Below are 15,598 nucleotides of genomic sequence, written 5' to 3'. Positions count from 1 at the left end.
ATCTCCATCCAAGGAACAAGGCTCTCACTGTCTACCCAACTAATCCTCTGATCATCTCATATGCCTCTATTAAATCAGCTCTTAACCTTCTTCTCTCGAACGAAAACAGCCTCAAGTCCCTCAGCCTTCCCTCATAAGACCTTCCCGCTATACCAGGCAACATCCTGGTAAATCTCCTCTGCACCCTTTCCAATGCTTCCACATCCTTCCAATAATGCGGCGACCAGAACTGTACACAATACTCCAAGTGCGGCCACACCAGAGTTTTGCCCAGCTGCAAATTGACTTCATGGCTCTGAAATTCAATCCCTCTACTGATAAAAGCTAACACATCGTACACCTTCTTAACAACCCTGTCAACCTGGTTACCAATTTTCAGGGATCTATGCACATGTACACCAAGATCTCGCTGCTCATCCACACTACCAAGTATCTTACCATTAGCCCAGTACTCTGTATTCCTGTTACTCCTTCCAAAGTGAATCATTTCACACTTTTCTGCATTAAATTCCATTTGCTACCTCTTAGCCCAGTTCTGCAGCTTATCTATGTCCCTCTGTAACATCCTTCTGCACTGTCCAAAACTCCACCGACTTTAGTGTCACCTGCAAATTTACTAACCCATCCTTCTACGCCCACATCCAGGTCATTTATAAAAATTACAAACAGCAGTGGCCCCAAAACAGATTCTCGTGATACACCATTAGTAACTGAACTCCAGGATGAACCTTTTCCACCAACCACCACCGTCTGCCTTCTTACAGCTCGCCAATTTCTGATCCAAACCGCGAAATCACTCTCAATCCCATGCCTCTGTATTTTTTTGCAATAGCTTACTGTGGAGAACCTTATCAAAGGCTTTACTAAAATCCATATACACCACATCAACTGCTTTACCCTCACCCACCTCTTTGGTCGCCTTCTCAAAGAACTCAATAAGGTTTGTGAGGCACAACCTACCCTTCACAAAACCGTGTTGGCTATCCCTAATCAAATTATTCCTCTCGAGATTATTATAAATCCTATCTCTTATAATCCTTTCCAAAACTTTGCCCACAACAGAAGTAAGGCTCACTGGTCTATAATTACCAGTGTTGTCTCTACTCCCCTTCTTGAACAATGGGACAACATTTGCTATCCTCCAGTATTCCAGTATACCTGTAGCCAATGACGACATACAGATCAAAGCCAAAGGCTCTGCAATCTCCTCCCTAGCTTCCCAGAGAATCCTAGGATAAACCCATCCGGCCCAGGGCACTTATCTATTTTCACACTTTCCAGAATTGCTAACATCTCCTCCATATGAACCTCAATCCTGTCTAGTCTAATAGCCTGTATCTCAGTATTCTCCTCGACAGCACTGCCTTTTTTCTGTGTGAAGACTGACGAAAAATATTCATTTAACGCCTCTCCTATCTCTTCGGACTCCACACACAAGTTCCCACTACTGTCCTTGACTGTCCCTAATCTTACCCTAGTCGTTCTTTTATTCATGTTACTGACATGAGTGTGGTTGGGGTGTGGAATGCACTGCCTGCTGTGATTGTGGAGTCGGACACTTTAGGAACTTTCAAGCAGTTATTGGATAGGCACAGGGAGCACACCAGAACGATAGGGAGTGGGATAGCTTGATCTTGGGTTTGGACATAGCTTGGCACAACATCGAGGGCTGAAGGGCCTGTACTGTTCTATACTTTTATAAAGCTTTAGGATTTTCCATGATCCTACCTGCCAAAGACTTCTCATGTCCCCTCCTGGCTCTTCTTAGCTCTCTCTTTAGGTTCTTCTTGGCTAACTTCTAACTCTCAAGTGCCCTAACTGAGCTTTCACATCTCATCTTTACATAAGTCTCCTTCTTCCTCTTCACAAGAGATTCAACATCATAATTTCCTTTACTCCAGCTATAACTCTTGCCCTGTGGTATATACCTATCCCTTCCCATCGTTAAAGTAAACGTAGCCAAATTGTGGTCACTATCACCAAAGTGTTCACCTACCTCCAAATCTAACACCTGGCCTGGTTCATTGCCCAGTACCAAATCTAATTTGGCCTCACCTTTGTTGGCCTATCTACATACTGTGTCAGGAAACCCTCCTGCACACATTGGACAAAAACTGACCCATCTAAAGTACTTGAACTACAGTGTTTCCAGTTAATATTTATAAGGTTAAAATCCCCCATAACAACTACCCTGTTACTTTCGCTCCTAAACAGAATGATCTTTGCAATCCTTTCCTCTACATCTCTGGAATTTTTCGGAGGCCTATAGAGAACTCCCAGCAGGGTGACCTCTCCTTTCCTGTTTCTAATCTCAGCCCATACTACCTCAGTAGACGAGTCCTCATCAAACATCCTTTCTGCCACCACAATACTGTCCTTGACTAACAATGGAACACCTCCCCCTATTTTACCACCTTCCCTGATCTTACTGAAACATCTAAACCCCAGAACTTGCAACAAGAATAGAGAGAGGGAAAGTTTGAACTCGTGGCTGAGGGGATGGTGCAGGAGGGAGGGGTTCAGGTTCTTGAGCAATTGGGGCTCGTTCTGGGGAAGGTGGGCCCTCTATAAGAGTGATGGTCTACACCTGAATCAGAGGGGAACCAATATCCTGGGGGGTAAATTTGCTAAGGCTATGCAGGGAGGTTTAAACTGATTCGGAGGGGGGGGTGGGATCCTGAGTAGAAGGGGTGAAAGTGAGGGGGGCATAGATGGGGACTGCAACGCACGGCATTGTGGGGGTGGGGCGGAACAGGGTTTGAAATGCGTATACTTTAATGCGAGGAGTATTCGCAATAAAGTGGATGAACTTGCAGCGTGGATCAGTACCTGGGACTTTGATGTTGTGGCCATTTCAGAGACATGGATAGAGCAGGGTCAGGAATGGTTGTTGCAGGTCCCGGGGTTCAAATGCTTTAGTCGGAGTAGAGAAGGAGGTAGAAGGGGGGGAGGGGTAGCATTATTGGTCAAGGACTGTATCACAGTGTCAGAGAGGAAGTTTGATGAGGACTTGTCTGTTGAGGTAGTATGGGCGGAGATTAGAAATAGGAGAGGAGAGGTCACCCTGTTGGGAGTCTTTTATAGACCTCCTAAAAGTTCTAGAGAGGTTGAGGAAAGGATTGCAGAGACGATCCTGGTTAGGAGTGAAAGTAATAGGGTAATTGTTATGGGGGACTTTAACTTCACTAATATTGATTGGAATTGCTATAGCTCTAGCTCGTTAGAGGGGTCAGTTTTTGTACAAAGCGTGCAGGAGGGTTTTTTGAGTCAGTATGTAGATAGGCCAACTAGAGGTGAGGCTATATTGGATTTGGTGCTGGGAAATGAGCCAGACCAGGTGCTAGACTTGGAAGTTGGTATGCATTTTGGTGATAGTGACCACAATTCGGTTACGTTCACCTTAGTGATGGAAAGGGATAGGCATGAACCTCGGGCCAGTAGTTTTAGCTGGGGGAAGGGTAATTATGAGGCCATTAGGAGAGAATTAGGAAGCATAGGTTGGACTAGGAGATTACAGGGACTGGGAACGTCCGAAATGTGGAGTTTTTTCAATGAGCAGCTACTGCGAGTCCGTGATAGGTATGTCCCTGTCAGGCAAGGAGGAATTGGTAGGGCTAGGGAACCGTGGTGCACTAAAAAAGTTGATTCGTTGGTTAAAAAGAAAAAGGAGGCTTATGTTTGGATGAGACTTGAGGGCTCGGGTAGTGCACTAGAAAACTTTAGATTGGCTAGAAGGGAGTTGAAGAGTGAGTTAAGAAGGGCTAAAAGAGGACATGAGAAGACTTTGGCTGATAGGATTAAGGAGAATCCTAAGGCGTTCTATAGGTATGTCAAAAACAGAAGGTTGGTTAGGGCAAGATTAGGGCCAGTTATAGACAGCAGAGGGAAGTTATGTGTGGAACCAAAAGAGATTGGAGAGGCATTGAACCAATATTTCTCTTCGGTGTTCACGCAGGGGGACAAGAATATAGCTGAGGAGGACACTGGGTTGCAGGGGAGTAGAATAGACAGTATTACAGTTGATAAGGAGGATGTGTTGGATATTCTTGAGGGTTTGAAAATAGATAAGTCCCCTGGTCCGGATGGGATTTACCCTAGGATTCTCTGGGAGGCAAGAGAAGTGATTGCAGAGCCTCTGGCTCTGATCTTCAGGTCGTCGTTGGCCTCTGGTATAGTACCGGAAGATTGGAGGTTAGCGAATGTTGTCCCATTGTTTAAGAAGGGGAACAGAGACTTCCCCGGGAATTATAGACCGGTGAGTCTCACTTCTGTTGTGGGTAAGGTTTTAGAAAAAATTATTAGGGATAGGATTTATAGTTATTTGGAGAGTAATGAATTGATTGGAGATAGTCAGCATGGTTTTGTAGCGGGTAGGTCGTGCCTTACTAACCTTATTGAGTTTTTTGAGAAAGTGACCAAAGAGGTGGATGGGGGTAAGGCAGTTGACGTGGTATATATGGATTTTAGTAAGGCGTTTGATAAGGTTCACCATGGTGGGCTTCTGCAGAAAATGCAGATGTATGGGATTGAGGGTAATCTAGGAAATTGGATCAGGAATTGGCTAGCAGATAGGAGACAGAGGGTGGTGGTTGATGGTAAATATTCGTCATGGAGTTCGGTTACGAGTGGTGTGCCTCAGGGATCTGTTTTGGGGCCACTGCTGTTTGTAATTTTTATTAATGATCTGGATGAGGGTATAGTTGGGTGGATTAGTAAATTTGCTGATGACACCAAAGTCGGAGGTGTGGTAGATTGTGAGGAAGGGTGTCATAGTTTGCAGGAAGACTTGGACAGGTTGCAGAGCTGGGCCGAGAGGTGGCGGATGGAGTTTAATGCGGAGAAGTGTGAGGTAATCCACTTTGGTAGGAATAACAGATGTGTTGAGTATAGGGCTAACGGGAGGACTTTGAATAGTGTGGATGAACAGAGGGATCTAGGTTTATGTGTACATAGATCCCTGAAAGTTGGGAATCAAGTAGATAGGGTTGTTAAGAAGGCATACACAGTGTCTTGGCGTTTATTGGTAGGGGGATTGAATTTAGGAGTCGCAGCGTCATGTTGCAACTGTACACAACTCTGGTGCGGCCACACTTGGAGTACTGTGTGCAGTTCTGGTCCCCACATTACAGGAAGGATGTGGAGGCATTGGAGAGGGTGCAGAGGAGGTTTACCAGGATGTTGCCTGGTATGGAGGGGAGGTCCTATGAGGAGAGACTGAGGGATTTGGGGTTGGTTTCGCTGGAAAGAAGGTGGCTAAGAGGGGATCTTATTGAAACATATAAGATGATTAGAGGTTTAGATAGGGTGGACAGTGATAGCCTTTTTCCTCGGATGGAGAAAGCTAGCACGAGGGGGCATGGCTTTAAATTAAGGGGTGGTAGATATAGGACGGATGTTGGGGTAGGTTCTTTACCCAGAGGGTGGTGAGGGATTGGAATGCCCTGCCTGCTGCGGTTGTAAATGCGCCTAGTTTGGGGGCGTTTAAGAGATCCGTGGATAGGTTTATGGACGAAAAGGGATTGGTTTAGGTTAGTGGGTCATTGTTTTTTAACTGGTCGGTGCAACATCGTGGGCCGAAGGGCCTGTTCTGCGCTGTAATGTTCTATGTTCTAACCATTCCTGTCCCTGCTTTACCCATGTCTCTGAAATGGCCACAACATCGAAGTCCTAGGTACCAACCCGTGCTGCATGTTCACCCACCTTATTCTGGATGCTCCTGGTGTTGAAGTAGATGCACCTCAAACCACCTTCCTGCCTGCCGGTACACTCCTGTGACCTTGAAACCCGATTCATGACCTCGCTACTCTCAACCTCCTGTACACTGGAGCTACAGTTCAGGTTCCTATCCCCCTGCTTAATTAGTTTAAACCCTCTCGAAGAGCATTAGCAAATTCCCCCCCCAGGATATTGGTACCCCTCTGGTTTAGGTGTAAACCATCCCATTTGTAGAGGTCCCAGAATGAGCCCCAGTTATCCAGGTATCTGAATCCCCCCCTCCTGCACCATCCCTGCAGCCACATGTTCAACTGCTCTCTCTCCCCATTTCTCGCCTCGCTAGCACGTGGCACAGGTAACAAACCAGAGATAACAACTCTGTTTGTTTTAGCTCTAAGCTTCCACCCTAGCTCCCTGAATGTCTGCCTTACATCCCCATCCCTTTTCCTACCTATGTTTTTGGTGCCTATGTGGACCACGACTTGGGGCTGGTCCCCCTCTCCCTTAAGGATCCCGAAAGCAGGATCCGAGACATCAAGTACCCCGGCACCTGGGAGGCAACACACCAACCGCGAATCTCTCTCGTTCCCACAGAATCTCCTGTGCCCTTAACTTTGGAGTACCCAATGACTTGTGCTCTAATCCTCTCGCTCCTTCGCTTCTGAGCAATAGAGACAGAATCTATGCCAGAGACCTGTACCCTATGGCTTAGCCCTGGTAAGTCACCCCCGCCAACTGTATCCAAAACAGTACACTTGTTATACAGAAGAACAGCCACAGGGGATCGCTACACTGACTACTTCTTACCCCTTGAGAACATAAGAACATAAGAAATAGGAGCAGGAGTAGGCCATCTAGCCCTACGAGCCTGCCCCGCCATTCAATAAGATCATGGCTGATCTGTCGTGGCTCAGTTCCACTTTCTTGCCTTCTCCCCATAACCCTTAATCCCCCTGCCTATCAAAAACCTATCTACCCGCGTCTTAAATATATTTAGCGAGGCAGCCTCCACCACCTCAACGGGCAGAGAATTCCAGAGATTCACCACCCTTTGAGTGAAGAAGTTCCTCCTCAACTCCGTTCTAAACCGCGCCCCCCCTTGTCTTGAGGCTGTGCCCTCTAGTCCTACTGTCCTTTGAGCGGGAAGAGCCTCTCCACCTCTATCCTATCCATCCCATTCATCATCTTATATGTCTCAATGAGATCTCCCCTCATTCTTCTAAACCCTAATGAGTACAAGCCTAGTTTATTCAGCCTCTCCTCATAGTTCAACCCCCTCAACTCCGGTATCAGCCTAGTAAACCTCCCCTGCACTCCCTCCAAGGCCAAAATATCCTTGTGCAAGTGCGGCGACCAAAACTACACACAATACTCCAGCTGCGGCCTCACCAGTGCCCTGTACAGTTACAGCAAGACCTCCCTACTTTTATATTCAATCCCCCTCGCTATGAAGGCCAGCATCCCATTCGCCTTCCTGACCACCTGCTGCACCTGCAAGCTGGGTTTTTGCGACTCATGCACAAGGACCCCGAGGTCCCTCTGCACTGTAGCATGCTGCAGTTTTTCGCCATGTAAGTAATAGTCCTTCCTACCATTATTCCTACCAAAGTGGACAACCTCACACTTGCCAACATTAAATTCCATTTGCCAGTTCCTGGCCCATTCGCCCAGCCCATCTAGATAGATCCTTCTGCAGACTTTCCACACCCTCCGCACAATTTGCCGTTCCACCAAACTTGGTGTCATCAGTAAATTTCGACACCATACACTCGGTTCCCTCCTCCAGATCATCTATATAAATGGTAAATAGCTGAGGCCCCAGCACCGATCCCTGGGGCACTCCACTAGTCACCAACCGCCAATCCGAATAGCACCCATTGACCCCCACTCTCTGCCTCCTATTTGACAGCCAATCCTCTATCCACGCTAACACCCTACCCCCAACTCCATGCCTCTTGTGCGGCACCTTATCAAATGCCTTCTGAAAATCAAGAAACACCACATCCACCGGCTATCCTCTATCCACCGCCCTAGACACATCCTCATAGAATTCCAATAAATTTGTCAGACACGACTTCCCCTTAACGAAACCGTGCTGCGTCTGCTCTATCAAACAATTCTCCTCAAGATGCCTCGCTATTTTCTCCTTGATCACGGATTCAAGCATTTTACCTACAACAGACGTTAAACTAACCGGCCTGTAATTCCCTGCCTTTTGCCTGTCACCCTTCTTAAACAATGGCATAACATTAGCCGTTTTCCAATCTTCCAGCACTTCCCCGGAATCCAGCGAGGTTTGGAAAATAATCATCAAGGCATCCACTATCACCTCCGCCATTTCTTTCAGAACCCTTGGATGCATTCCATCCAGTCCTGGGGACTTGTCCACAATCAGTCCCTCCAGTCTGTCGAGCACTGCCTCTCTAGTAACAATAATGTCATTCAGGCCCTCCACTCCTACCATCTTTCCATCGCTAACACCTCGCTATGAAGGCCAGCATCCCATTTGCCTTCCTGACCACCGGCTGCACCTGTAGGCTGGGTTTTTGTGACTCATGCACAAGAACCCCCAGGTCCCTCTGCACCATAGCATGCTGCAGCTTTTCACCCTGTAAGTAGTAGTCCTTCCGACTATTATTCCTGCCAAAGTGGATAACCTCACACTTGCCAACATTGTATTCCATCTGCCAGGTCCTCGCCCACTCGCTCAGCCTATCCAGATCCCTCTGCAGACTTTCTACACCCTCTGCACAATTTGCTGTTCCACTAATCTTTGTGTCATCAGCAAATTTCGACACCTTACACTCGGCTCCCTCCTTCAGATCATCTATATAAATGGTAAATAGCTGAGGCCCCAGCACCGATCCCTGGGGCACTCCACTAGTCACCAACCGCCAATCCGAATAGCACCCATTGACCCCACTCTCTGCCTCCTATTTGACAGCCAATCCCCTATCCACGCTAACACCTTACCCCCAACTCCATGCCCCCTAACCTTCTGTAACAACCTTTTGTGCGGCACCTTATCAAATGCCTTCTGAAAATCGAAAAACACCACATCCACCGGTTCCCCTCCATCCACTGCACTAGACACGTCCTCATAGAATTCCAATAAATTCATCAGACACGACTTCCCCTAAACGAATCCATGCTGCATCTGCTCGATCAAACAATTCTTCTCAAGATGCCTCGCTATTTCCTCTTTGATGACGGGTGTTAACATAGCTCTAAATTAAGGGGTGGTAATTATAGGACAGATGTCAGAGGTAGGTTCTTTACTCAGAGGGTTGTAAGGTCGTGGAATACCCTACCCGCAGCAGTTGTGGACTCGCCAACTTTAAGGGCGTTCAAATGGTCAGTGGATAGGCATATGGATAACATTGGAGTAGTTTAGGTTAGAGGGTCATTAGATTGGTTCCAGTGGTCAGCGCAACATTGAGGGCCGAAGGGCCTGTACTGTGCTGTAATGTTCTATGTTCTAACAGTACCTAAGTGTCTTCATTTCTAGGAGTAACTAACTCCCTGTAGCTTTTATCTATAACGGTCTCTGCCTCCCGAATGATCCTGAAGTTCATCCAGTTCCCTAACACTGTCTTCAAGGTGCATCTCCTGCAGGTGTACTCAGCTGGGACACTAATGGCGTTTCTCACCTCAAACATCCCACAGGAGGGATATTCGAGGTGTTTAACATGGAAAAATGATTGAGCCTGGTGCAACTGATGAATACGTACCTCTCGCCTTCATCCATGGGGCGCTGGACTGCAAGAGAAAAGGGAAAACATCACACTCTGCACACACCAATTATAATTGGGAATTTTCATAGTAACTTCATTGCAGTGTTAATGTAAGACTACTTGTGATTAATTGAAAAAAATTTTAAGATCCCACTTTAAGATAATTGCTGTGTTTCAGTAGAGGCAGCACCTGGTATCAAAGAAATAAATAGGCTGGAAACAAGAGGACAGGGGCTCAGTTTCAGATATCAACCTGGGGAGGCCCAGAAAGGAGGGGACTTCAGGCAAATGGGTAGGTGGTGTACATCAGGAACTCAGAGGGACGGTGTTCTGAGGCATGGAGTGAGGGAGGAGAAGAAAGGTACTCATGAGGCCTGCAGGCCAGTGTACATCAGGCACTGAGTGTGCAGAATAAGACTCAGCTTACCCATGACGTGGGGTAACAATTCGTTCTTCCAATGGTCTAGGAATACGATGGCCAGCAGCGACAAGCTGATCAAGAAGATTGGACGCAGTGAAGTGGACGAAAATAGCCTAAGTATGGGGGAAAATTAATTTGAGAGAATCAATTCACGCACACACATACTCACAGTAACTGCAGTCGAGCTCTCCTACCGGATTACCCACCCCCATCAACTTGCTCACCCTCACCTCCCCCTCCCCTCCATTTAATCAGATCACAACCTCATTCACCAGGCGTTTGGCAGATAGTTAATTAGAAACATAGAAGAAGCCATCTGGTCCATTGTTAGTGTGCGCTCTGCGGGAAACTATCCCATTCCAGGTTCCCACTACTTATGTTTGCTATGCACCGCTGACTTGTTGCATTCTTGTGGTTCCTTTAAGATTGATGCACACCCACACAGCGCGTGAATAGCCTCTTTAGTCTGGGCGTGGTATATTACGGTTTACTGTATGGTCATGCACCAGTATGGCTGAAGGGGAACATTATTCCTCTGTTTTTCCCACTTCAACTTTCTCTCCTTTTGAGTATTTATCCAATTCAATTCTGAAGATTCCTGTTGAATCTGCTTTCGCCACTCTTTCAGATTACATCAACTTACTGTGTTAAAAAAAAGTTTACAAATGTTGTCTATGGTTATTTTGTCAATCAGCTTAACTCGTGTGTTCTCCAGTTACTGCCCCTCCTACTGTTGAAGTGGAAATTTTTCCTGCTTCTTGACTGTGGTAGAGAGACTCAACAAAATTCATTGTTGGGGGTGGCTGGATCATGGATTATTTGATTGGCTCTTTAAGGCCTTCACACTACTGCTACTGGGGATAGGAATAGCTTGCTTGCTTGTGTAAATGCATTTTTAATCGGATCATAGATATACCTATTTAACTAGTTATCATGATATGACAAAAGGAGGGAATGTGAAGTTGTACGAATGAAGTAGTGGTGTGATGGGAAAACTGGTCAAGTATTTGGTACAAAATAAGGAAAGCTGATCAAGTTATTCCAAAATGCCAGATCCCTGTAAGACTGATTCTGCATAACTAAGACATGAATAAGACCAGGAACCAATACCCTAAGTGAATTCTGTGGGGGACTGAAGAAGTGATCGAGCCACGACCTGGAGGGAAGAGACGGACGCCAGCACAAGGTAAGATTTACCTTGGTCTCTCTCTTTCTCTCGGATTGGTGCTATGACCTCTCATCCCTTAGGGAGGAAGCTAACAGGTGATGGTATTAACAGGTGTACAAAAGGTTCAGGGAACTCGGAGAGGTTAAGGATCTTGAGGAGTATAAGGACTGTAGAAAGGAGCTTAAAAGGGAAATTAGGAGAGCCAGAAGGGGTCATGAGAAGACCTTGGCGGGTAAGATTAAGGAGAATCCCAAGGCCTTTTATAAATATGTGAAAGGTAAAAGGATGAGAAGAGAAGGGATAGGACCTATAAAAGGTGAAGGGGGTAAGGTCTGTGTGGAACCAGAAGAAATGGCAGGGGTGCTTAATGAGTACTTTGCCTCAGTATTCACGGTGGAATCTGATCTGGGAGATTTTGCTACGGATTTGCAGCAGATGGAAAAGATTGAGTTTGTGGATATTAAGGTGGAGGATGTATTAGAACTTTTGAATTCTATCAAGATTGATAAGTCGCCGGGACCAGATGGGATATACCCCAGGATACTGTGGGAGGCGAGGGAAGTGATTGCAGAGCCCCTGGCGATGATCTTTGCGTCGTCAATGGAGACGGGAGAGGTTCCGGAAGATTGCGGATGTAGTCCCTATTTTCAAGAAAGGGAACAGAGATAGCCCGGGAAATTACCGACTGGTGAGTCTGACCTCAGTGGTTGGTAAGCTGATGGAAAGGCTTCTGAGGGACAAGATTTACGAACATTTGGAGAGGTTTGACATGATCAGGAATAGTCAGCATGGATTTGTCAAGGGCAGGTCGTGCCTTACGAGCCTTGTTGAGTTCTTCGATAATGTGACTGAACACATTGACGAAGGAAGTGCTGTGGACGTGGTGTACATGGACTTCAGCAAGGCGTTTGATAAGGTCCCCCATGCAAGACTTCTTGAGAAGGTGAGAGGGCATGGGATCCGAGGGCCTTTGGCCTTGTGGATCAAGAACTGGCTTGCCTGCAGAAGGTAGAGAGTGGTTGTGGATGGGTCTTTTTCTGAATGGAGGTCAGTCACCAGTGGAGTGCCCCAGGGATCTGTTCTAGGACCCTTGCTGTTTGTCATTTTCATAAATGATCTGGATGAGGAAGTGGAAGGATGGGTAAGTAAGTTCGCTGATGACACGAAGGTCGGTGGTGTTGTGGATGGTCTGGAAGGATGTCAAAAGTTGCAGCAGGACATAAATAGGATGCAGGACTGGGCGGAGAAGTGGCAGATGGACTTCAACGCGGATAAATGCGTAGTCGTCCATTTTGGCAGAACCAACGGGATGAAGGAGTACACTATCAAGGGCAGGAGTCTTGGTAGTGTTGAGGAGCAGAAGGATCTTGGGGTCCGGGTCCACAGGACTCTTAAATCGGCCTCGCAGGTGGAAGATGTGGTCAAGAAGGCGTATGGTGTACTGGCCTTCATTAATTGAGGGATTGAGTTTAGGAGTCGGGAGGTAATGCTGCAACTTTATAAGACCCTTGTCAGACCCCACTTGGAGTACTGTGCGCAGTTCTGGTCGCCTCACTATAGGAAAGACGTAGAAGCTATTGAAAGGGTACAGAGGAGATTTACAAGGATGTTGCCCAGACTGGGAGGCATGCCTTATGAAATTAGGTTGAGGGAACTGGGTCTCTTTTCCCTGGAGAGACGTAGGTTGAGAGGCGACCTGATAGAGGTTTATAAAATGTTGAGAGGAATAGATAGGGTGGATTCTCAGAGGCTATTTCCCCGGGTTGAAATGGTCGCTACGAGAGGACACAGGTTTAAGGTGCGGGGAGGAAAGTACAGAAGTGATGTTAGGGGTAAGTTTTTCACTCAGAGGGTGGTGAGTGAATGGAATCGGCTGCCATCAGTGGCGGTGGAGGCGAACTCGTTGGGGTCTTTTAAAAGACTTCTGGATGAGTATATGGGGTTTTATGGGATTGGGGGTTATAGATAGGAGTTGATGTGATCGGCGCAACTCGTGGGCCGAAGGGCCTGTTTGTGCTGTAGTGTTCTATGTTCTATTCGAATCTAAATTGGACTGGGAGTAGAGTGTTTAGGGTCAGGGACCCTATTGCAACTAGCTTAAGGTCAGGGACCCCTTGATCTTGTTTTAGATCTGGATCATGGTTACATAGGCTTCATTTGGGTCAGGGACCCCGTGATTTGATTTTGGTATGAGGAATTCTTTTTATTACCATTTTTGCCAGGGGCACTGTATACTGATGTTACGGCACAGATTTTAGACAAAACAGGGGACAAATTCATTAAACGGATGAGGAAAGGTGGGTGGGATCTATCTCACCCGCTAGATCAACAATAGAAATGGTTGGAAAAAAAGGACAGAACTAAAAAAAATTGGAGTTCTCTTAGTTCACCAACTGACCGGATTAATTGAACAGGTCTCAGTCTTGGGTGAAAAAATGGGCTGACGACAAGGAGAGAATTAAAACATTGGAATCACAGATTAGAGAGTTAGAAAAGAGAAACCAGACAAAGAAGATAGGAGTATTGTTAATACATCAGTTAGCTGGACTAATTGAACAAGTAGTCACTTCCACTAAGAAGTGGAGTGAGGATAAAAAGATCAGGGAATTAGAATTTAGAGTAAGGGAGCTGGAGAAACAAAACCCAGTATTAGAAGACCACTGCAGGGGGACATTACCTCCCTACCCCGACAGTATGACTGTGAAACTCACAGCGCCTTAGGGTGACTTTGATACTGAGGAGGTCTGCAACCCTGCTCACAGCACCAAATGTTGAAGTGGAAATTTTTCCTGCTTCCTGACTGTGGTAGAGAGACTCAACAAAATTCATTCCAACAAAACAACTTATTTTTATTTCCGAAAGACTGCATGCAGTATTGGCAAAAACTTGAGTTCAGAGAGCCGTCGTTATGACTTGCTAATTCTGCTCTCAAGTCCGCCCTGACATAAAGAATCAATGAAGTGGAGATGCCGGTGTTGGACTGGGGTAAACACAGTAAGAAGTCTGACAACACCAGGTTAAAGTCCAACCAATTTATTAGATAGTAAACTTGCAAGCTTTCGGGGTTTGCCCCTTTGTCAAGTGAATGGAGGGTTCTGGCCTGTGCTGCTAAATGCTCTGTCTGAGGCCAGAACTCTCCATTCACCTGACGAAGGGGCAAACCCCAAAAGCTTGCAAGTTTACTATCAAATAAATCGGTTGGACTTAAACCTGGTGTTGTCAGACTTCTTACTAAAAGAATCAATTCAGTATTTATACACAATCATTATCAGTTTGTGTGACCAGAGATTATTCAGGAATTTTATCAAATAGAGGCATCATAAGCAATGTCATAAAACATGGTACAATCTGCACACCTCCTAGAACTCTCTGTCTCATCAGTCATACCTTTATCTTGTCCTTTGATAGAACAGAGGAAGGTCGATGACTTTGTCATTTCTAACCTTATCTCACCTCACTCATCCAGCCCTAGGTCATGTGGAGTCAGCCTCATCAGGTCTTAGGAGGTCAGGCATAACTTGACCTTCTCTGGTCTTATTCATGTCTTACGTTATGCGGAATCAGTCTGACAGGAATCTGGCATTTTGGAATAGCTTGATCAGCTTTCTTCATTTTGTACCAAATACTTGACCAGTTTTCCCATCATGCCTACTACTTCACTCCTGTAACTTCACACTACCAGTGAAAACAACTTCTCCTTATTTATTCTATCAAAACGTGGCACAATTTTGAACACCTGAATTAAATCTCCCTTTAACATTCTCTGTCCAAAGAACAACAATCCCAGTCCCTCCAGCCTGCTCTTCTAAATCATTAAAATGGCTGAATGTCTACATCAATTCTACTTTTCCAACCAATCCCTTGATTCTGTCCAAGAATTTATTGATGTTGGTCTTGAACCGACTGATAGAAAAAAGTAGACCATTCAGCCCATCAATCCTGCTACTGTTCCATGTGATCATAGCTAATACTGCCACTCTCTGCCTTTAATGTCTAGAAATCTATTTATTTCTTAAATAGTAACTTTGCCTCCACAGCCCTCTGTGGTAGGGAATTCCACAGTTTCACCTCCGAGTGAAGAAACTGCTCCTCCGCTCAGTCCTAAATGGTTAACCCAGTATCCTGAGACAGTGACTCCTTATTCTAGAACTCGCACATCTAGGGCAAAAAAAAAAATCAACCTGTAAGCAGCCATGTCAGAATTTATACATTTCAATTAAATCCCCAGTCATCTTCCAAACTCCAAATGAATTCAGGCCAAGTTGACCCTGTTGCGTATTGGAGACATGATAGAATCATAGACTCAGAGGTTTACAGCATCCAAACAGCCCTTTTGGCTCAACTTGTCCATGCCGCCTTCTTTTTTTTTAAAATCCCCAAACTAATCCCAATTGCTAGCATTTGGCCCATAATCCCTCTATACCCATCTTATTCATGTAACTATCTAAATACTTCTCAAACGACAAAATTGTACCCACCTCTACTACTACCTCTGGCAGCTTGTTCCAGACGCTCACCACCCTCCATGTGAAAAAATTGCCCTTTTGGACACTTTTGTAT

General features: G+C 45.9%; 1 protein-coding gene across 1 annotated transcript in view; it reads right to left on the bottom strand.

The window, feature by feature from the left end:
* The window catches only part of retreg2 (reticulophagy regulator family member 2), a 105,622-nt gene that overhangs the window by 54,742 nt on the left and 35,282 nt on the right, over positions 1-15,598 (bottom strand). Inside the window, exons 2-3 of the mRNA XM_080199649.1 lie at positions 9,877-9,983; positions 9,447-9,474 (exon numbers count right to left, since the gene is read on the bottom strand). Coding sequence (XP_080055775.1) covers positions 9,447-9,474; positions 9,877-9,983 — 135 coding nt within the window. The remainder of the gene's footprint in view (positions 1-9,446; positions 9,475-9,876; positions 9,984-15,598) is intronic.

This window comes from Carcharhinus amblyrhynchos, chromosome 11 (genome assembly GCF_965287045.1).
Source record: "Carcharhinus amblyrhynchos chromosome 11, sCarAmb.v2.hapA, whole genome shotgun sequence".
NCBI classification, from domain to species: Eukaryota; Metazoa; Chordata; class Chondrichthyes; order Carcharhiniformes; family Carcharhinidae; genus Carcharhinus; species Carcharhinus amblyrhynchos.
Note: the sequence above shows the minus strand (reverse complement) of the source record. Positions and strands in the feature narration are given on the sequence as shown.